This window comes from Brassica oleracea, chromosome C4, assembly GCF_000695525.1.
Source record: "Brassica oleracea var. oleracea cultivar TO1000 chromosome C4, BOL, whole genome shotgun sequence".
In the NCBI taxonomy this organism is placed as follows: domain Eukaryota; kingdom Viridiplantae; phylum Streptophyta; class Magnoliopsida; order Brassicales; family Brassicaceae; genus Brassica; species Brassica oleracea.
Window position 1 is genome coordinate 2,837,426 of NC_027751.1, and position 21,717 is coordinate 2,859,142.

General features: G+C 33.2%; 5 protein-coding genes across 6 annotated transcripts; 2 read left to right on the forward strand and 3 right to left on the reverse strand.

Moving 5' to 3' along the window:
* The first annotated feature begins 2,100 nt into the window (after window positions 1-2,100).
* Window positions 2,101-3,575, forward strand: LOC106339569 (polygalacturonase-like). The gene is made up of 4 exons (XM_013778401.1): window positions 2,101-2,544; window positions 2,642-2,931; window positions 3,029-3,257; window positions 3,357-3,575. The coding sequence occupies exons 1-4, from the start codon at window positions 2,101-2,103 to the stop codon at window positions 3,573-3,575; spliced, it is 1,182 nt and encodes a 393-aa protein (XP_013633855.1).
* Window positions 3,576-4,895: 1,320 nt separating this feature from the next.
* Window positions 4,896-6,419, forward strand: LOC106339568 (polygalacturonase). The gene is made up of 4 exons (XM_013778400.1): window positions 4,896-5,342; window positions 5,502-5,791; window positions 5,877-6,105; window positions 6,201-6,419. Exons 1-4 carry the CDS (start codon window positions 4,896-4,898, stop codon window positions 6,417-6,419), a joined length of 1,185 nt encoding a protein of 394 aa, XP_013633854.1.
* Window positions 6,420-6,759: 340 nt separating this feature from the next.
* LOC106339571 (thiocyanate methyltransferase 1) lies at window positions 6,760-8,870 on the reverse strand. 2 transcript variants are annotated; one of them, XM_013778402.1, is made up of 8 exons: window positions 8,703-8,870; window positions 8,386-8,516; window positions 8,136-8,230; window positions 7,957-8,057; window positions 7,782-7,881; window positions 7,605-7,651; window positions 7,341-7,419; window positions 6,760-6,968 (listed from the first exon to the last, which is right to left on the reverse strand). In XM_013778402.1, exons 2-8 carry the CDS (start codon window positions 8,510-8,512, stop codon window positions 6,930-6,932), a joined length of 588 nt encoding a protein of 195 aa, XP_013633856.1. In that variant the 5' UTR covers window positions 8,513-8,516; window positions 8,703-8,870; the 3' UTR covers window positions 6,760-6,929. The 2 variants fall into 2 exon arrangements, with proteins under 2 accessions (XP_013633856.1, XP_013633857.1); XM_013778403.1 differs by having other exon boundaries at window positions 8,136-8,221; window positions 8,385-8,516; window positions 8,703-8,869.
* Window positions 8,871-11,651: 2,781 nt separating this feature from the next.
* On the reverse strand, window positions 11,652-15,095 carry LOC106337847 (probable thiol methyltransferase 1). Its single transcript, XM_013776956.1, is given in 9 exon segments — window positions 11,652-11,690; window positions 11,845-11,923; window positions 12,067-12,113; window positions 12,237-12,312; window positions 12,314-12,334; window positions 12,520-12,577; window positions 13,154-13,220; window positions 14,405-14,535; window positions 14,966-15,095. Coding segments are annotated over 9 exon segments (648 nt in total).
* A 1,272-nt stretch (window positions 15,096-16,367) lies between these two features.
* LOC106340566 (probable thiol methyltransferase 2) lies at window positions 16,368-18,030 on the reverse strand. The gene is made up of 8 exons (XM_013779421.1): window positions 17,877-18,030; window positions 17,579-17,709; window positions 17,402-17,488; window positions 17,216-17,316; window positions 17,020-17,119; window positions 16,873-16,922; window positions 16,682-16,760; window positions 16,368-16,599 (listed from the first exon to the last, which is right to left on the reverse strand). Exons 1-8 carry the CDS (start codon window positions 17,899-17,901, stop codon window positions 16,555-16,557), a joined length of 618 nt encoding a protein of 205 aa, XP_013634875.1. The 5' UTR covers window positions 17,902-18,030; the 3' UTR covers window positions 16,368-16,554.
* Window positions 18,031-21,717: the final 3,687 nt, after the last annotated feature.

Consider the following 21,717-nt stretch of genomic DNA (forward strand, 5'->3'; position numbering starts at 1 on the left):
TTTAGTTTGAAATGATCATGTTCAAGTTTTATATAGTCAACTTACATCATGCATCGATCGATGTACAATATTCAAACCACCTATAGTTTTCGTTTTCTTAATAGGATGTATCAACCAAACAATCATCCCATTGATTTTCTAAGTTTTATAAAAAAACAAATCAATAAATACAAACTCAAAACCCAATATCTTCTATTAATCAAAACAAAATATCTTCAATGTCGTATCTTTAATGTACCTATTAAATATAGTAACCATAATTACACTAATACACTAATTATAAGAATAGATTTGATTCCAATCAATTGATCTATTACTTCGGTAATTGATTTGCTTGCAGGAGAGGAAACAATAAATTTAAAATTTATAAGAATATAAAGATATAGAGATTCCAACCAATTGTCTATATTTGCGTATGATTTCCGCATAATAAGCTTCAAATTGAATATTGAAAAAGATAAAGAGATTTATTTTAATCTTTTACCGACACACACTTAAACAAAACGAATAATTAAATGTATTTTTTTGTGTTACACTTCCAGTAAAAAACGGTTACAACATGGGCTTTCATAATATGGTCTTTTAACATATTAATGTTATGGACATTTAATAATTATCTTGACGAAAAACAAAGACTATAAATAATTTATTATTAATAAAATTATGAAATTATTTACAATTTGATGACTAATTCATCGCCTTTTTTTATATGTTTTTCATTGAAGTTTAAAAATTATTTTATTTTCTTTAAACATGTATAACTAATTTATAATCTTTTATGTCATACTAAGTCATAATATAATATTTTTTCATATGTTAAATTTTTCATTGAAGTTTAAAAATTATTTTATTTTCTTTAAACATGTATAACTAATTTATAATCTTTTATGTCATACTAAGTCATAATATAATATTTTTTCATATTTTACATTAATAACCATTGTTTTTATATATCGTCTACAATTCTCTAATTACGTCTATTTGTTCAATTTTTTATATGATATCGAATATTCATCGTAAATAGATGGTTTAAGATGCCAAAAAAATTATTTACTTGGTGAATATAATACATCAAATATTACAAATATATTATTTAGTTAAATAAATAACCAAAAACCGAAAACTCAAATCCGCGCTGGCGCGCGGGTGAGGGTCTAGTATTTATTATTTCAAACTTCATTTTAGAGTGAAAACGAAGTTGGGTTAGAGAGCCTCTAAAGATATGACCGATATAATTGATTTTCGTTGTTTTTTTCCTAATCAGAAAGTGTTTAATTTGACCATTAGTATTCAGTATTTAGTTGCAAGACTTTATTTAACCACCTTGAGTTGTTAACAGAAATCCACATTGCACTCAGTTGAACCAAAGTACATACTCTATGTCTATATAATATACGTAATGAATGGTTGTGGATTTTGGAATCCATTTTTTGGTCTTCTGAGATACTTTTCATAACCAGATAAAAAAGAGTGAAAATAGCACACACGTAAATTTGGTTGATATAGTCATAATCAAATTTGGTCGTCTGAGATATTTATCTCACTTGATTAATATTGCTGTTTTATAAGAACTATAACGTTATCAACCAAATTTGATTTTATATTTTGACAAAAAAAACCTTGACAATTTTTTTTTGAATTTATACATAGCTGTCTTTGCGAACGGCGCCATAGAGTACTCTTTCAAATCTAGAAAGATATAGATCAAATTTATAGACTTTCCATATAGAAAACAAAAGAAATATATTTTCTGAGTCAGTGGTTTAAGTTGAAAAGGAAACTTAATAAACCACTGCATATTACTCAATAAACCACTGCATATTAGTATAGCTAAAAATCGGCAGTATAATTCGTTTGCTATATATAGTTTATATGCGATAGACATTCGAACAGCTGTACACACGCAAAAGCCGTAATACATTTATCATTAATAACATTGAATCAATCAAGTAACATTTTAGGTCTATTAGTCCTTAATACACGTATTGATTTAATACTAATACAAAAGGTATCTTCTCCCTGTATATAATGACCATTCTAATAGGTTCTTTGTCATTATAATCAGAAAAATCTATAAAATTAGAAGAAAAAGAAGTGAAGATGGCCAATAACACGTCATTTCTTTGTGCTATCATATTATTCTCTACTATCGTGTTTCTTACCAACTCATCAACTGCAATGACTACGTTTAACGTACAATTATATGGAGCTAGAGGTGATGGGAAAACAGACTCGACCAAGCCATTTTTGACGGCTTGGACATTAGCATGCGGCTCAGAGGCTCAATCCATGGTCTACATTCCCCGTGGAACATACCTGGTACGAAATCTTGTCTTTTGGGGTCCTTGCAAGAACATAATAACTTTCAAAATCGATGGAAAACTCGTGGCTCCAAAAAACTACTGGAGTATAGGTAATTCTGGTTATTGGATCCTATTCGCTAAGGTAAACCGGATATTGGTTTACGGTGGAACGATTGATGCTAAAGGAGCTGGTTATTGGTCTTGTAGAAAGAAAGGTGGCCACTGTCCTCAAGGTGCAAGAGTATGTTTATAACAACATCCAATTTTAAGTTGTTCGTTAGCAAGCTATATTGGTATATTTATTAATTATTCAGTATGGTTTTTTTTTTTTTTTTCAGTCTATATCGTTTAGCTGGTGCAATAATGTTCTACTAAGTGGCCTTACGTCGTTGAATAGCCAGAATCTGCATGTCACGGTTCATCATTCTTCTAACGTTCGGATTCAGAACATAAGAATTAGGGCGCCGAGTAGAAGCCCTAACACTGATGGTATTATCGTCCAGTCTTCTTCTGGGGTCACCATTAGTGGGGCAGTCATTGGAACTGGGGATGACTGCATTGCTCTTAATCAAGGATCTGTGAACATTTATATCGAACGTGTGCTGTGTGGACCAGGACATGGAATCAGGTAACTAACTTATTAACAACAATCAACTTAATATAATTAGTACTAGAACAGTCAGTCACTAGTTATAACATGGGTTTCGCTTGTAAATTGTATGCAGCATTGGGAGTCTTGGGGATCACGCTGATGAGGAAGGTGTCAATAATGTAACCGTCACGAACTCTGTTTTCACCAAGACGCGAAACGGTGTAAGAATAAAGAGTTGGGCTAGGCCGAGCACAGGGTTTGTGAGAAATGTGGAGTTTCGAAACCTGGTAATGAGGAATGTTGGTAACCCGCTAATCATCGATCAAAACTATTGCCCTAGTGGAAAAGGCTGCCCTAATCAGGTAAATAACCGAGTTGAATTGACGTAACTAAGGTCTCTTATATGTACTTTTATATTCTTCTTTCTAATGGTAACTTGTTATGATTGATCATATATATAGAGCTCTGGTGTGAAGATAAGTGGAGTGACTTTTGCAAACATAAAGGGAACATCAACGACACCAATAGCTATGAAACTGGATTGTAGTGGAAGCCATCATTGCACAGAGATTACATTGAAAAACATTAAGCTCACTTACATGAAAGGAGCAACAACTTCTTACTGCAAGAACGCTCATGGAGGAGCCTCTGGAGTTGTGGTACCAATGAATTGTATGTGAAGTTTAATGTGTTATTTTTTTTTTTTTGCTTTGATGTTTTTTTTTACCTTTGAAACTCATCCAAATTTGAATGTGATGAAGTCTTTGGTCTGAATTGAAATAAAACTAAAGCAGTCAGTTTGATTGTTGGTTTATCAGTGTGACAGATCGATGCTTGTTACCAATTCTGCTATGATTGGAAAAAAATGAAAAAAAAAAACAATATCTAGATCTTCAACGTATAACTATTCTTTAACTCGGCATTTCACCTTTCTTAGATATCGGATTCTTTCTGAGCAAGAAACTAACAAAACTATGTGTTTCCCCTTTGTTCTTTGTAAAGCTTTTTGACATTACCTTCGGTCGCAAGCAAACATATTCGAATCAAAAATAAAATAAACGATATATCATAAGGCCAGTTGCAGAATATAACCCATTCAAAGAATTGAGACTAACCGTCACTGATAACGGTCCATTCATCTTTCACGTAAATCCATGTGGCCATGTGATAATTATTCTAAGTATATGTTAATCTCCTAAATGACCATATATCTTACATTACATATCCCATGTTACCTGTTCTTAATACTTGGTAAGTTGACATTGGTTGACTTTTAGTAACCCATCCATTTTTCCAAGAGCTTTTGTTGACTTATGCTGCTTATGGCCGTACGATTCGTAGCTTTTCTTCTTCTACGGCTGCGATTTGATTATGACATTTCCACACTCCACATGTCACATGCCATAGATTATGCTATACATGAAACCTGATCCATTGGCCCTCGTATTTGGTTTTTAATCAATCTTAGAGAAAGTCTATATATTAAATATAATTCAAAGCCAAAGACCAACAGAAAAGTCATCTGACACTTGCATAATTTGTATTTATTTCTTTTGCCAATTACCAGTTACTTAATAATATCTCACATTCTCGACTCAAATTAATACTAAATAAATTATACAAGTGAACATGGATCCTTGTGAACAAGCACGCAAAGATCACATGCTTTCTCGTTCATATAGATCAACATTATTTGCTTAAGGAATTCACAACTGCTTATCATCATCACATGCGATTATGCGAACCGTACATTTCATTCATTTGAATTTAATCAAGCATATGATCTAACAATCATTAGCATTATGATTAAAATAAAGTCAAACGTATTCAAATACATATATTTAAACAAAAAATTCCATATACAATTACATATAAATACCTGCCATACCCGTATAATTTTCCTTCATCCTCACATTTCATCTAAAACACAAAAACATAAATACTTTCAAATCTGACATCTACAAAGATTCATTACTCTTTCTCTTTGTAAGAAACATTAAATGGATCATATTAATAACAAGCTTCTAGCTGTTTTGCTGATGTTCTTCTCAAGCTTCTTGCTTATGAGAACATCAATGGCTGCTTACAACTATAATGTCGTTAAGTTTGGTGCTAAACCGGACGGTCGAACCGACTCCACAAAAGCCTTCCTCGGCGCGTGGCAAGCGGCTTGCCGTTCAGCTGCAAGTGTCACTGTAACGGTCCCGAGAGGGAGCTTCTTGCTAAAACCGGTGGAGTTTCGTGGTCCGTGCCGTAGCAAAATCACGTTTCAGATTTATGGAACCATTGTAGCTCCTTCGGATTACCGTGGTTTGGGTAATTCCGGTTATTGGATCTTGTTCGTGAAAGTTAACCGGATCTCGATCAATGGAGGAACGTTAGATGCTAGAGGTGCTTCTTTTTGGGCTTGTCGAAAATCTGGAAAGAGCTGTCCTGCTGGAGCCAGAGTAAGACAACCGATTTAACTGACTTTTAATGCTTTAATTAAATTAATATAAAATTCATTTCAGCTATTTTTTTGATAATTAATAATTACACCAATAATAAATTAAAAAAAAAAACTCAATGAACACTTCTGATATTTGGTTGTGATGTTGTTGTTGCAGTCCATGACGTTTAACTGGGCAAACAACGTCGTAGTAACCGGCCTAACGTCAATAAACAGTCAAGTAACACATTTAGTGATAAACAGCTGCAACAATGTAGTTGTCGGGAAAGTAAAGTTAGTAGCTCCAGACCAAAGTCCGAACACAGATGGCCTCCACGTCCAAAATTCTGCTGGTGTGACCGTAACCGATAGCACGTTTCAGACCGGAGACGACTGTATCTCTATCGGTCCGGGAACTCGTAACCTCTACATGTCTAAACTCAACTGCGGTCCAGGCCACGGAATCAGGTATGATAATTAAAGATAACTTGAAGAGCAAGGTTCATATATTTTGAAGATACTGATTTTTTCTTATGATATTACATTGTGGCAGTATTGGAAGTCTAGGGAGAGATGCTAAGGAAGCTGGAGTACAGAACATAACGTTGGTAAACTCTGTTTTTTCGGGTTCAGATAATGGTGTTCGGATCAAGTCATGGGCTAGACAAAGCACAGGTTTTGTGAGGAACGTTTTGTTTCAAAATCTGATCATGAAGAACGTTCAGAATCCAATCATTGTTGATCAGAACTATTGTCCGACTCATCAAGGTTGTCCTAAACAGGTAAAAATAATTATTAACAGAAACCTAAACCAAGCTAAACAAATGAATGATATATCGAATTAATCTGATTGGTTTTGTTTGATTATGTATTGTAGGGTTCTGGGGTGAAGATTAGTCAGGTTGTGTATAGGAACATTCAAGGGACGTCACGAACGCAACATGCTTTAAAGTTTGATTGTAGTCGTAGTAATCCGTGCCAAGCGATTAGATTGCATGATATTAAGCTAACGTTCAACGGTCGGTCCGCTACTTCACAATGTAAGAATATTAAAGGAGTTAAGGCTGGTGTGGTGATGCCACAAGGTTGTCTTTGATTTGATGAAGTTAAAGGGTATGTAACAAAGTGTTTTACGATGACATTACACCGTCGTAGGCGCAAGATTATTATTTGCGCCCATGATCGAGTTGTTCTGTCTAATGTTTAAATACGTATGAATATTATTAAAGTTTAATTTGTACTTTTTGGTACAAAATATTAATATGAATTTCTAGTTTCTCATGTGTTGAAGCTGAGCATTCAGTTAAGATTTATATTAAGTTGAGTAATCAATTGGTCCTTCCTAATGAATTAAACTATTTCAAGCGTAACGATCCACTGATCCACATAAGCTGGCCAAAGTTTAAGCAACAAAATCTAAATTGGAGCAAAAAAGATTAAAATGGATCACAAAACATTATTTTATTATTAAGGGTTGAATAATCATCACATTCAGAAATACAACCTTTATATAATGCAGATAAAGTAAACTAACACAATTCATTCTTAATAGATAAGTAGAATATCATATAATACTCTTAGTGAAGAGTAAGAGAGCTTTCTTGGATCAATTGATCTTCTTCCACCTCCCAAGCTTCTCTTTGCCCTGCTCAATTTTTGGGTTAAAATACATCATATCAATCGAATGAGTAATCAATTAGTGTATCTTTAAAATTAATGCAGCTAGAATATAGTCACTTAATTGAGTATTATATGAAAATAGTTTCATAAAAATACTAAAACATTTTGACTTATACAGATGGTAATTTTTGTTCTGTTTTTTTTTATCATGTAAAAATAGTCTATACTATAATTCACGTACTAGATTCATGTACTATATATAATGGCAGTGGGATGTGTATATACATCAAAGCCAAAAAATTACAACTTAGTTATATGATTTCAAATATACATCTAATTGTATCAGTTCTATGATTATTGTCTATTCCATTCCACAATGTAAGCAGTGTGTTTGTACCTTACGAGTGGCAATGGAGTATGGATTCTCCTCGATGGACACTGCCTTAAATCCTACGGGAACCAAAACATCTTCGTAGCTAAACCTCAAGAAATGCACGCACAATTAACATATTTAGTTAAATATTTAAGCTAATTACAGATTTTCATCAGTCATAAATATAAGAATAACTATATTTTTACATACCGAAAACTAACAGAATAGTTACGCATTGTGTTTCAGAAAAAAAAAGAAAAGGAAAAAAGAACGAGAATAGTTACGTACGTAGATACAGCTACTTTGTAGGGAGGTCCACCATCATGATCGGTAATCTAATAAATAAGGAACGCAAACTAATTAATCATAATTCACATGATCTATGATTATAGGGCATACATGATGCATTATATAGGTAATTAAATAATTCAATAGCCACACGAAAAATTAAATGAAAATTATTACCGGATACATGAGAGTTATGAGTTCGCCGTCGGGTTTCAAGAGTTCATACATGGATTTAGCCCATGCAGGTCTCATCTCAGGCTCAATGGCACAGAAGACCCTGTTAATTATATGAGTTAATTGGAATATTAAATACTTATATTTAACATTATGTTAAAATAGTTGGTTAACTCACACATAATCGAAGATGAGGTCAAATAATTCGTTAGGACGCCATGTGAAGAAGTCTTCCTTCACGAACGTAAAGTACTTGGCCTTCGGTGAGGAGGCGTAAGTCTATATGTAATCTAGAGGTTATTAATAATTTATTATAGGAATTGAAGACGAATGTAACTTAGTGAGAAAATGATTAACCTCAGCAGCTTTCTCGAGGGCACTTTCGGAAATATCCAAACCAACAACGAAACGTTCGGGGCTTGCCATCGCAACCACATCGGCACATCGTGACCCTGCTCACATTCATTTTTTTTTACAACAAAAAAAAGGTACAGTAATTACCTTATGAACATTTCAAACTAGCTTCGATCTTGGTTCGGTCAGTATTTTATTTTCTAAATTGAACCGAAAAAAAGAGAGAGATATGAAGAGTAAGAAGAAGACTAACTCCGCCACAGCCGGGGACTAGAGCACGGCCAAGAGGAAGAGAAGAAGAGTAAACAAGATGGACAACGAGAGGTGTGGCTCTTCCTTGGTCCCATGGTGTTATCCCGTCTTCCCAACATTTTTCCCATCCACCTGTTTATTTTACTTAGTTATGGAAGATGTATTCACTAGATTCAATCAAGAAGCATATGATCATGATCAGTGTGACTTTTTTTTGTCACAAATCCGCCATGATTTTTCCATATAAATCAGTAAAGACAAAGGCCTAAAACGCTTTTATTATTGTATAAGGTAAATATTAAGAGAAGAATGAATCACCTTCCTCAACAGTTTCAGGCAGGAACTTAGCAACTTCTTCAGGAGGAATGATGTTTTCGCCATTGCTGTGACCTGCTTTTTGCTGTTCCTCAGCCATTTTTATGGTTCCTCCTTTTCTTTCCCTTTTTGGTGGGTGGGTATTGAAGTTGTAGAGCTCTAAACACATGCGGTGTAGTTTATATACGCTACAGAGGCCTTAAATTATTATCAATAAATCTTTTTAAGACTAACAAGAAGAAACCAATAATTGAAGAATATTACTTTTTGACTGTTGACAAATAAAAAGAACAATAATATTGTTAGCTAGTTTTGTCATTATTTACTGTCCTTTCATCCTCGATGCTTTTTGCCCATTTATGTGTGTTCTCAACGGAGCACGTGGATAGCTCATCATTAGTTGAATCAACATGAACGAGAAAAACAACGTTCGGGGCCTTGTCGTCGGATGATAAAAGGACATGTTTGAAACACTAACATGTTATAGGTTTGATACATTTGCTGCAAATTAAATCATTTTGTTCTGCACATCTATATGAATATAGGTCTAGGTTGATGAAAAATAAAACATGAACAAGAAGAAGAAAATAAAACAAACAGAAATATATTAAAGTAAGTGAAGATGATCAACGGCTTATGTAATAGCTGATAGAGTGAATGTGTGAAATATACTCAATTAAGGTCCAAATTAGCTGAATGCCCATAATTATAGATAACCCAAAAAAAAATAATTTTTTGACACTGTGTGGACGAAAATACCCTCATGCTTTATCGAAAACAAGTAACTCTAGATTTATCAGCTAAATATTTACGTAGCAGGTAACAATCTACATATCAACTAACATATCAGCTAATAATTTCAGTATCATCTAACAATCTATGTATCAAACAAATGTATCGACTAACAAATCATATATCAGTTAATGAAACTATTAACAATTAATTAGTTATCTATCAAATAGCCCCAAAACTATTTGTAACAGCTAACACTTCATGTATCGATAAAGAATCCATTAAAATCTAAATAATAGCAGGTAAGTAATAAAATACCTATTAACGTATATATTATCTAAAAGTTGATTGTGAGTCGAAATTACAAACATTGAAATTGAGGTGAGATAATAAGATTAACATTATGGATGTCAAAAGAATCAGAATAAAAAAATAAAGATTTGTGTTGAATTAGAAGATGATTTGAAGAATCTATACGAGAGATAAAAAGATTAGAACACATAAAAGGGAAAATGTAGAGAGATAGAAATAAGAGTATTATAGTCATAAAAATATTAAAAAGAAACAAGGATATATGTCAAATTATATGGGCTTTTGGGTGCATTCTTACCAATTACTCTATCTGATAATACCGTTTGACATACATAAATCTAATTTTGAAATAATTTTGTGATATTTGATTTTAATATAATAATCGAGATAAAATTAGTATTTTTATTAAACTATTTGAGTATATAATATATTGTGTTATAATGATATTGGTATATTTTATAAAAATAACAGTAAAATCAATTTGTTATTTGTATCATAATATTCAGGTAAATGATATGGTTGTGAAATATACTTGTAATTAATTTTATATAAATAAATATATATATATATATATATATATATAGTTTGACCCAGAAAAGAAAATATATATAATTACACATATACCAAACTGTTGAGAATAAATACACATTTATTCATGGTCAATTCTTTTAAATATCCATTTTTAAGTTTTACTCACCAAAATAACATTAAAAATTACCAAAATAACTATTTTTATATTAAAATTTTTAATATTTATTTTCTAAAATCTGAAACTCCAACTCTTAACTCTAAACCTTAAGTTTATATTAGTTAATCCAAAAGTATAAATGTATATTTACTTTTTAATAAAAAAATTCTTGGCATTTTTTTTAATACTATTTTGCGAAAATAAATTAAAAAGTAGTATCTTAAAGAATTTCTCTACATTCATTCCGGCGAAACATTGGAAAGTGGAATCAGTGGCCCTAGTATCCCTCAGTTATTCAGAAGATATTGTTGTTATCATAATATTTTCAGTATAATGTTAAGGCTCCAGGATAATTATCATCACTGGCCACCATTTTCTGAGGTCACAAGTGGTCAGTGGTCAGTGGTCAGAAAGATAAAGGGACCACACAACATTCCAAGGGAAAAGACATTGTACGCCTAGTTTCCACTCAGTGATATCATCCAACAGTTTAGTACACTTAAGATACAAAAGTTTGAATTGAGACTGTCTTCCAAGTCTCATTCTCTTTTAGGTGTGCCAAATAAACCAACGTGAAAAATGATGCATGAGAAAGCCGACAATTTATTTAGTTAGACGTCTCAATCTCTTCTTATTATTTAACGTCGAATACAGAACGATATAAATAAGCACATGTGATCATATTTGATATTCCTACTAACATTCAATCTTAGGTTAACCTATTTAGATGATATTCTATTTAGATTATACGGGAGTATTTTACTGTTGGGATTTCATGGGCTTCACTTCAAAGATAGGTTTTGATGGCCGGCCCATACTTGGTCCGCAAGATTGCTCTCCGAGTTATTTTGAATATCTTTCTAATGAGTTTTTGAAAGGATCGAGTCCAACAAATATCTTTCTACAAAACTCCACACAAAATCACAAATCAAGAGATTAAAAACCTCTGATCTGAAAGGAGAAACTTTACTAAATTGAAACACACATCATAAACACCAGATGAAAGTGAGGAACATAGGATACAACAACAAGGGGAGAGAGATCGGCGACCGTCGTTTACATAGATGTTGGCCGTCGCCATAATCATCACATTCACACATACATATTTTACATAGAGTAATAGGATACTCACTTTATTCTTAGCAGAAAGGTAGATTACATACATTGATACATATATAACATTCTTACTAAAGAGTAATTAAGATATGATCTCTCTTGGATCAGTTGATCTTTTTCCACCTCCCAAGCTTCTCTTTCCCCTGTTTTGATACATATTAAATCGGAAGAATAAACAATTATGTGTTTTAATCACATGCATGTGTATATAAGTAATAAAACTATAATATAATATCAACTTATAGTTTGATATAACATATATAGAATCTCACACAATTTGAACGTATTTCGTTATACCTTACGGGTGGGAATGGAGTCTGGGTTCTCCTCGATGGACACTGCCTTAAATCCTAAGGGAACCAACACAGTTTCGTACCTAAACCTCAAAACGATTGAGCACAATTAATATTTTAGCCAATGAAGCTCTTAATATACGGTAATTACGGATTACAATTAGCTAATCAATAGTCATCATAAATATATAATTATGTATATAAGACAAACTAAAGAGCCACGTACGCAGAGACAGATACTTTGTAGGGAGCTCCACCAACATGATCGGTAATCTGATATATTAAAGAAGCAAAAATAAATAAATAATAGTTTTTCAAAAAAAATCATATGTTATACGATTATATATATCTTAATGAAATAAACATTACACGAAAAAGTAAATGAAATATAATTACCGGATACATGAGAGTTATGAGTTCGCCCTCAGGTTTTAAGAGTTCATACATGGATTTAGCCCAAGCAGGTCTCATACGGTTCAATGGCACAGAAGAACCTGTTTTATTATATTAGTTAAATTGATTTTAATCACTTGATATCACCGGGCCGGTTGTGGGCTGTGTTATATATACTGGCAGGGCCCAATCTAAATTGCTGCCAGTGTCTTCAACGCCTACTGTAAGCTTGGTTTCAATTGCACCATAATCTTTTTAAAACAAAGCTGACAGAAAAAAAACTCACACATAATCGAAGATGAGGTCGAATAGTTCATCAGCATTCGGTGCGGAGCCGTATGACCATGATTAATCTGGGGTTCTTAGAATGGGGTTCTTAGAGCATCTCCAATGTACACATCTATATTTTCCTCTAAAATAGAGATCTTTATTATAAAGGTGAAAATGATCCAATGTATGCCTCTATAATAGAGTTCCTCTATTTTAGAGGAAAATATAGAAGAAAGTTACTTTTTGCCTCTATATTTAGAGGTAGAAATATCATCTCTCTATATTTTCCCCTATAAATAGAGAAACTCTATTATAGAGGCATACATTGGAGCATTTCCACCTCTATAATAGAGTTTCTCTATTTTAGGGGAAAATATAAAGATAGAAATAGAGGTGGGTTGTAGATGGTTTTAGAATGGGGTTCTTAGCGGAAGTTAAGAAACAGTTTCTTAACTTCCGCTAAAAACCCCATTCTAAAAACCCCAAGTTAATCATGTTCTAAAGTCAAGAAACCGTTTCTTAATTCTATATATAGTAAACATAAAGTGATTCTTGATTTTTAGCATTTAATGATTAACGTAAGATAGCCAGCTGATTAATTATCAAAACATTGATCATGCATTTATAACCTCCTTAGCTTTCTTGAGAGCCTTTTTCAGATATATCTGGTCCAACAACGAAACGTTCGGGGTTTGCCATCGCAACGACATCGTGTCCCTATATATACTCACTCAATTCATCATATTTAACAAAAATATATACAAATTTTTTGGGGGTCTAAAATATATACTCTGTTGAAACAATATGTACTTTATGTTTAGTCTCTATAATGAAAAAAAACTAAAAATTAAATGTTTGTTAATTTAAGGAATACACATTTAATTTTTAGTTTTTTTTTCATTATAGCGACTAATCATAAAGTACATATTGTTTCAATAGAGTATATAGATTCAACCTAGCTAAATCAAGTCGAGAATTTCATAGAAAGCAAAACGTTATCTTCGTTCAGCTGAAACCCCTGTTCGGGAACGCGCTAGGCGTTAGTCGGGTGGTCGGGTCGGGCCTAACGTCTAAAGAGAAAATCGAAGATTAATCGGAAATTATGCGGGACGAAATTTTTAAATGGTTTACTATGTTATAAAACATGTTAATCTTTAATTGTGTATAACATTAATACATTTTCATGTTTAAGATTGTATAAAACACACAAATAGAATATATAAACTTAAAATAGTGTAATTTTCATCAAAATTATGAATATAAATGATACTTATAAAATTTTAGATCAAATAAATAAATAAAAATATTATTAAAAAAATAATAATAATAATAATAAAAGATTAGACGGTCGCCTAGGCGGCTAGGCGGTCTAGCTGGAAAAAATTGAATATCCGATTTTTTAAACCGATTTGACATAAATCAGGGCGGAAGAGTGACGCGTAGCGCCTACGCGGCCGCCTAGGCGGCTAGACGGCCGATTTTTAGAACTAAGGGTTGAAACCAAAGATCAAACAAAATCATTTACGGAAAACTACACCATTCTTTTTAACAATGTTAAATTAAGTTATATTGTTTCTTGAATCTTATTAAAAGAAATTTCAATTCCAAACTATGTCATATAGCAATTCAAACCAAATTCAGTTTTCATCTTTAAAAAAATTAAATATTCACTAAAGGAAGTTTCTTCACTATGAGTTTTTACTAATGGGTTTTGTATTTAACTTAGGCCAGTTGGACTTGTAATCATTTTATTTCTCTTGCTCTTACCTTTGAAAGTCACTTTTCAAAAAAAAGAAAATTAATTATTATATGATATATTTAAACCTAATTAAACTAGGGCCATTAAACTATATATAAAACCTTAAAATATAACTTAAACCAGATAATAAAAAAATACTAACTCCACCGCATCCAGGGACAAGAGTACGGCCAAGAGGGAGAGAGGATGAGTCAAGAAGATGGAGAATGAGAGGTGTGGCTCTACCTTGATCCCACGGTGTTACTCCGTCTTCCCAACATTTTTCCCATCCACCTATTGATTATATATATTACAGTTAACTTTTACAGATTAATAATATTATAATAATTATATTTATTATATATCAATTACACCAATTAATTCGAAATATTTATAATAGTTTGACCAAGGTATCAAGATATTTTAGTTGAGAATAATCAATTTGGAACATATATAACAAATTTTAAGAAATCAAATTAAAAATTATGATTACTAATTTATAGATTGCTTGCTATATTTACAATAGATGTATTCCTCATCAGATCCTAAAATATAAAATAGATATTGAGCATATAAATAAAATATAAGACATGTATAAAATGTTTATGTTTCAGTCATTACTAAGTGTTTTATGGAGCAAAGACTTAAAATTCCATTAATTTAGAAATAATATTTATTTTTGTAAGTGAATTTTAGAAATAATATTGAAGGAAGAATGAATCACCCTCTGCAACAACTTGGGGCTGGAACGTAGCAGCCTCTTCAGGAGTAGGAATCATTTTACCACCACTGCTGTATTTTGAATTTTGTTGTTCTTCAGCCACTTTTAGTAGTTGTGGAAATCTTAAGGCCATTGTAGAAATATAAACTTGATTCTGATATATTTCACATATCATCTGCAATTTTACAATATGTAAGTACATATATCATCTAAAGTTTTCCTAGCTAGAACAAAGGTTTCCTAGAACACAGACACATAATATTACAGATGTCCAAAATAGTCACTTGCTTTTCACATGCAAGTCATACCAAAAGAGATTACGTAGTGTCGTAATCACTTGACTTCCCTACAAGATCTTTGACTACGGCACGTTCCAACAAATCTCCTCCTTGCCTTAGTTCATGCAAATGCCTAGTTTATTTTTCAGATATTCAAATCTTGCTTTTGGTAAAGCCTTAGTGAATACATCAGCAATTTGATCATTTGTTTTGAAGTACACCAACTTTTTTTTTTCTTTTTTTTTTTTTAAGTACACCAACTTTATCACTCCATTTTCTGTTCTTCTCTTAATTGATACATATTGATATTAAAAATTTAAAATGCTTGGTTTTGCCATGAAAAACAGAATCCTTAGCAATAGCAGCTTGTTTATCAACAAAATCTTTGCTGGTTCCTTTTGCTCCATACGTAGATCAATAAGTAGTTTTCCGATCCAAACTGCTTGATTTACCTGAGACATTTGCTGTAACATAATCTGTTTCTGCTGTACTTTGAACTACAACATTCTGTTTTTTTTTAACACCATGAAAACATTCCTGATCTAAAAGGTAAACATAAACCTGTTGTGCTTCTCATATCATCAATACTTCAATAGATCCAGCCCAATCACTATAAGAAAATCCAGCAAGCTTAGGACTGTAAAAACATGTATACAATTGGAAACCTGTTGTGCTTCTCTGTTGTTCCTCTAATATATTTCAAGATTCTCTTGGCAGCTTGAAAACGTAATTCACTGGCACAATGCATAAACCTTGAGAGAACTTACAGAAAACATTATGTCAGGTCTGCTGGACGTGAGATACATTTATATATCGTTTTAGCTCCATCCTTTTTGCTGAATTTCGCCTTTTTGATTCATTACCGTGTCTGTGCTTTTGCAATTTTCTTTGTGAAATTTCTTAAGAATATTTTTTGCATACTTTCTTTGATGTATAAGAATCCCATCATTTTTTCTTACACGTTTCATTCTCTTATAAGTTTTACTGTTTTGTCAAAAAAAAAGTTTTACTGTTTTACGTATATTGATTTTGACAACGTAGAAAATCATGCATGAGAAATTCGACATTTGGTTCTCGCTAAAAAAAAGTAAAACAACACATTTAATTATTACAAAATTCATAAGACGGTCAAAGACACTGTTTTCTTTTATTTCGTTCCTTCATTTTTTTATTTTTTGGTTATTTTATTAGTGAGAGACGTGGGTAGAAACCCCCACTAAAGATGGCCCTAACTATATATAAAACTCAAAAAATGCAAATCTTTATTGATGTATAGATAAGAGCCATGAGAATGCTGACGGCAAAGAGGAATCATCAGACTGACTTCTTCTTCTTCCATCTGCCAACTTTTTCCATTCCCTAAAAATTTATATCAATTTCAAAACTCTTTTCTTATTTAACAATGAAATTAATTAAGTGATGAAGTTGAATTGTATTTTACCTTGCGTGTATCTGGAGCAAGTTCGTTATCAACGATAGAGATCACCTCAAATCCTAAGGGGATCAAAAGCTCCTCATAGCTACAAAGTACAAACAAAAAAAATCAAAGAAGTTTAATTCTCTAACCAAAGAGAGTCATTAAAGGAATTTCAGAGTTATGAAAGATTTAAGGAGAAGATGAAGATTAATTACGCTGAGACTGATACTTGGTAAGGAGGTGGACCAGGTGTTCCACCACTTAACTGCATAACAAAGTTAGGTAAACAAACATTTAAAAAAAAAACACGATATACATATTTGTATCAACTAGAGATAAAAATGTTTATGATTTTCTCTTACAGGATACATCAATGTTATAAGCTCTCCACCAGGGTTTAGAAGTTCTTGCATACGCTTGGCCCATAAAGGTCGAACTTTAGGTTCAAAGGCACAGAAGAAACTGCATGGTATTATCATTGTTGTGGACATATCAAGTGGAATTTTGTTCTTCTACTTCATATGAACATAAAGCTATAGAAGAGATTAAGAACTATACTTGTAGTCGAAAATAAGATCGAATTTTTCGGTTGGCTCCCAAGTGAAAAAATCTTCTTTCAAGAAGGAGAAATGTTTTGAATTAGGCAATGAAGCAAACATCTGCATTTTGACATTTAAACATATACTTTCAACCATTGAACTGATAAATACAATCCAGATTATACTTCTATATATATACCCTCACCTTTGTTGATCTTTCGACTGATGTTTTTGAAAGTTCGAGTCCAATAACATAACGGTCAGGGTTTGCCATCACAACCACATCATAGCCCTGCCCAAAAAAAAAACGCTTTTCAGACGATGAAAATCTTACAAGACATCATCTGACGACAAAAGGAGAAGATATATCAAAACGACTTACGGTTCCACATCCAGGAACCAAAGCTCTTCCATTAGGCAAAGAGCCCGTTTCGCAAAGATGAACAACAATGGGAGTTGCTTCTCCTAAATCCCACAGTGTTCGTCCCTCTACCCACATATTTTCCCATCCACCTTGAAATGAATAAAAAAGAAAAACATGCAGGAACAAAAAATCAACATCATCATAACCAATCATGTTCTTTAAAATGCATTCATATGTCACAATACAAGTGTGAATGTAATTGTCTAACATCACAATAACAAAGATCACGTAACAGACTGTGGTTAAGATTGTTTACCAGGAGGTTCTTTGATATGATCCATTGGTTGATCTATCCGATCTAAAGGATCTTGTCCTTACGGTAGAAGTTATTCTTCTTTGTTGCCTGAGGGTTATAACGTTACTTGTATATTATTTATAACCAGACCTGCTTATAATTTTCTACAGCAGAGAAAGATGATTCAAAGTACTTAGTATTAAAATATATCTGGAGACGAGGTTTCTACTCTAACAACCAATGCACCGGATCAACCATGACGTCTGGATAATCTCAACAAGACTTTTTCAACCTTCTGAATGTTTTAAGAACTCATAAAAATATTATTCAAGCCTGATACATGTGACGAGCACTAAGCGAACTAGATTTTCGCTTTTACTAAGAACAGATTAAATAAGAGGGAAATGTTGAATACTACAGTTACATACTAATATATTATATGATTGTGTGTGACAAATATTTATTTCTGGTGTTTCATATCTCTTTCAACGGTCCTTACACGTTTAGTTTATCGGTAATGATCAAAATGAAGGAAAAGGGAAATCGACGGATCAGTAAGGCATCATCATTATTCGCAATGTGGAGTGAGACGCTGAATGTTTCATTTAGGGCATATGTAAGAGCTTTAGTCAATGAACTAACCTCGGCGAAATGCAAAGGATGGTCCTCCTGAGAGCAACGTTATTGGAAGCTTATTTTATTAATATTTTTATGTTTAGAGATAAATGTAAGGGAAAAACTCAAAAATGTAGATTATTGGTAGGACTTTTTAATGTCTCTTAATAAATTAATTATTTATTTTAATAATTAATGACAAATAAAAGATAAGTTTAAAATAAAACATATAATATTTAAATTGAAAACATTAGAAAATTACAAAGTAGAAAAAAAAAACAAGAAAAAAAAATTACAAACATCATAAATAAAAGCAAACAAACATTTTATTGAATTCATAGAAACTTAAACATTATATGTTATTAGGAAGATGTCAAATTTATCTCATATATTTTCAATCAAATCTTCTTTTAATTGTTGATGGATTTGTGGATCCCGAACTTCTTTGCGACGACCAATTGTGTTGCCGTGTTTTGTGGTCTTTTTAACGGTAAATGTAAGATCCTCATCTTCTGCTTGTTGAAATTCTAAAACGCTATACTGAGTGTGTGAATCTCGTTTATCTTCGACAATCATATTATGGAGAATGAGACATGCTCTCATAATATTTGCTATCTTGCTTTTATCCCATAAATTAGATGGATTTCTAACAACGGCGAACCTAGTTTGCAGGACCCCAAAGGCACGCTCAACATCTTTTCTCACGGCTTCTTGGGTTTAGCAAATAAAGAATTTTTCGCACCATGTGGTAGTCGGATAGATTGAATAAAAGTCGCTCATTTTGGATAAATACCATCTGTGAGATAGTAAGCCAAATTGTACTCCCTTCCGTTGACATAGAAGTTTACTTGCGGAGCTATGCTGTTAATAATGTCATCAAAAACAGGTGATCGATCAAGAATATTAAGATCGTTCATAGTACTTGGAGCTCCAAAAAATGCGTGCCATATCCAGAGGTCATATGAAGCAACCGCCTCCAACACAATTGTTGGTTTTCCGGTTCCTCGTGAATACATTCCTTTCCAAGCGGTGGAGCAATTCTTCCACTCCCAATGCATACAATCGATGATTCCAACCATCCCGGGAAATCCACGTTGTTCACCAACATGGAGCAGTCTTTCAGGATCCTCCGGTGTGGGACGTCTGAGGTATTGATCGCCAAACAAGTCGATTATTCCGGCGGTAAAATGGTGAAAACATTTTCGAGCTATTGTTTCACCAAGTCGTACATATTCGTCAACTGTATCAGCTCCACCACCATACGCCAATTGACGAATTGTTGCGGTACATTTCTGGACCGGAGATAGACTCGACCGTCCGAGTGCATCTTCTGTTGGTTGAAACTACTCTACTTCTGTAGAGAGACGATGCACAATACTCAAGAACAATGACTTGTTCATTCGAAACTGTCGCCGGAATAAATTGTGTGGGTATATTGGAGTTTCGCTAAAATAATCATTCCAGAGCTTGTTGTGGATTTTTTCCCGGTTTCTCTCGATAAAAATACGTTTTTTCGCTCTTTTGGTTCTGGAATAAAATCAGGGTTTTCTAATAAATCATCAAATATGGAATCAAATTCATCATCATCATCTTTGTGGTAATGATAATGGGAAGAAGATGCCATTAAAAATTTTAAAAAGAGGAAAGATGTATTGAAAGTGAGGAGAAGAGAGATAAGTTGCATATTTTTAATGGGAGTAGATGTCTCATACTTATATGGTAAAAGAAGTACATCTATTGTTAATCTCCCGTGATACTATAGTTTCTCTTGAGTACTGATTCTGACTATTGGGAAGAAACAAACAAACCATGTGACTTTTGATTACATCTTGCGAATGAACATTGCCATCGCGTGCCTCTAACTGGATCACGAGCACACAGTGGCCTCGTCTGGCGTTTAGTGGATCACGAGCACAAATGTTTGTTGTATTACACATAGTAATACACGTTAAGTTCATCTTTTGCTACACAAATGTTGTAATGGTACACGTAAAATACTTTTGATACACAAGATCCGATACAATACAAGTCAATACAAGTCCAATACACGTAAAATACTTTTGTTCAGTACCCATACCACAACAGAGACAATACAAAGAGTGCATTAAACCATTACAAGTCCGATACATTACAACAGCCTCCATCGCTACAAAGAGTGCATTAAACCATTACAAGTCCAATACATTACAACAGCCTCCATCGCTACAAAGAGTGCATTAAACCATTACAAGTCCAATACATTACAACAGCCTCCATCGCTACAAAGAGTGCATTAAACCATTACAAGTCCAATACATTACAACAGCCTCCATCGCTACAAAGAGTGCATTAAACCATTACAAGTCCAATACATTACAACAGCCTCCATCGCTACAAAGAGTGCATTAAACCATTACAAGTCCAATACATTACAACAGCCTCCATCGCTACAAAGAGTGCATTAAACCATTACAAGTCCAATACATTACAACAGCCTCCATCGCTACAAAGAGTGCATTAAACCATTACAAGTCCAATACATTACAACAGCCTCCATCGCTACAAAGAGTGCATTAAACCATTACACATAACAGAAGAGCATCTTCATTACACATAACACTACAAAAGCTTCATTTAAACATGAGCACCACACCTATTAAAACTAATATGATAACCATTACACCAACAAAGTATTCAAAGCCATTGCTAAACCTTGACTTCTCCCTAACTTTCATCTCTAGCCTAACCATCTTCTGCTCGGTCTCATAGTCAGTCAAAAGGGTTAAGGAATCTACCTTTTCAGCAAGTTGAAGTACGTGTCTATCCCTAGCTCTCATCTCCTCCATAACGGCCACATCCCACCATTTCCAAACATGGCACTCTCCATCATCAACATGCGCACAGGTGTAGTATCTTCTCCCTGGATCATTCATACTGTTAGATGTTGCTAGAAGAGGCTGAGCACCACAGTAGCATGTCTGCGGGAATCCAAACTCAACCTCGGGTTGCGGAGGGTACTGAACGCGCGCACGAGCATTGTAGCTTATCTCAGCTTGGTCCCGGCGAACAAGATCTTCCGTTTCGCTGTAGCCACTGTCGACTGAGTTCCCACCATAATCCTCTGACTCCGAAGGCTGGCTATAGCTATAGTCATGTCCCATCTTTAACTTAACCTGAAAAAATTAACAAATTAATTATTAGTGAGATATTGTGAATGAACATAGAGCAACCTTATAGCAGTGAGAAGCACATAAACAAGATAGCAACA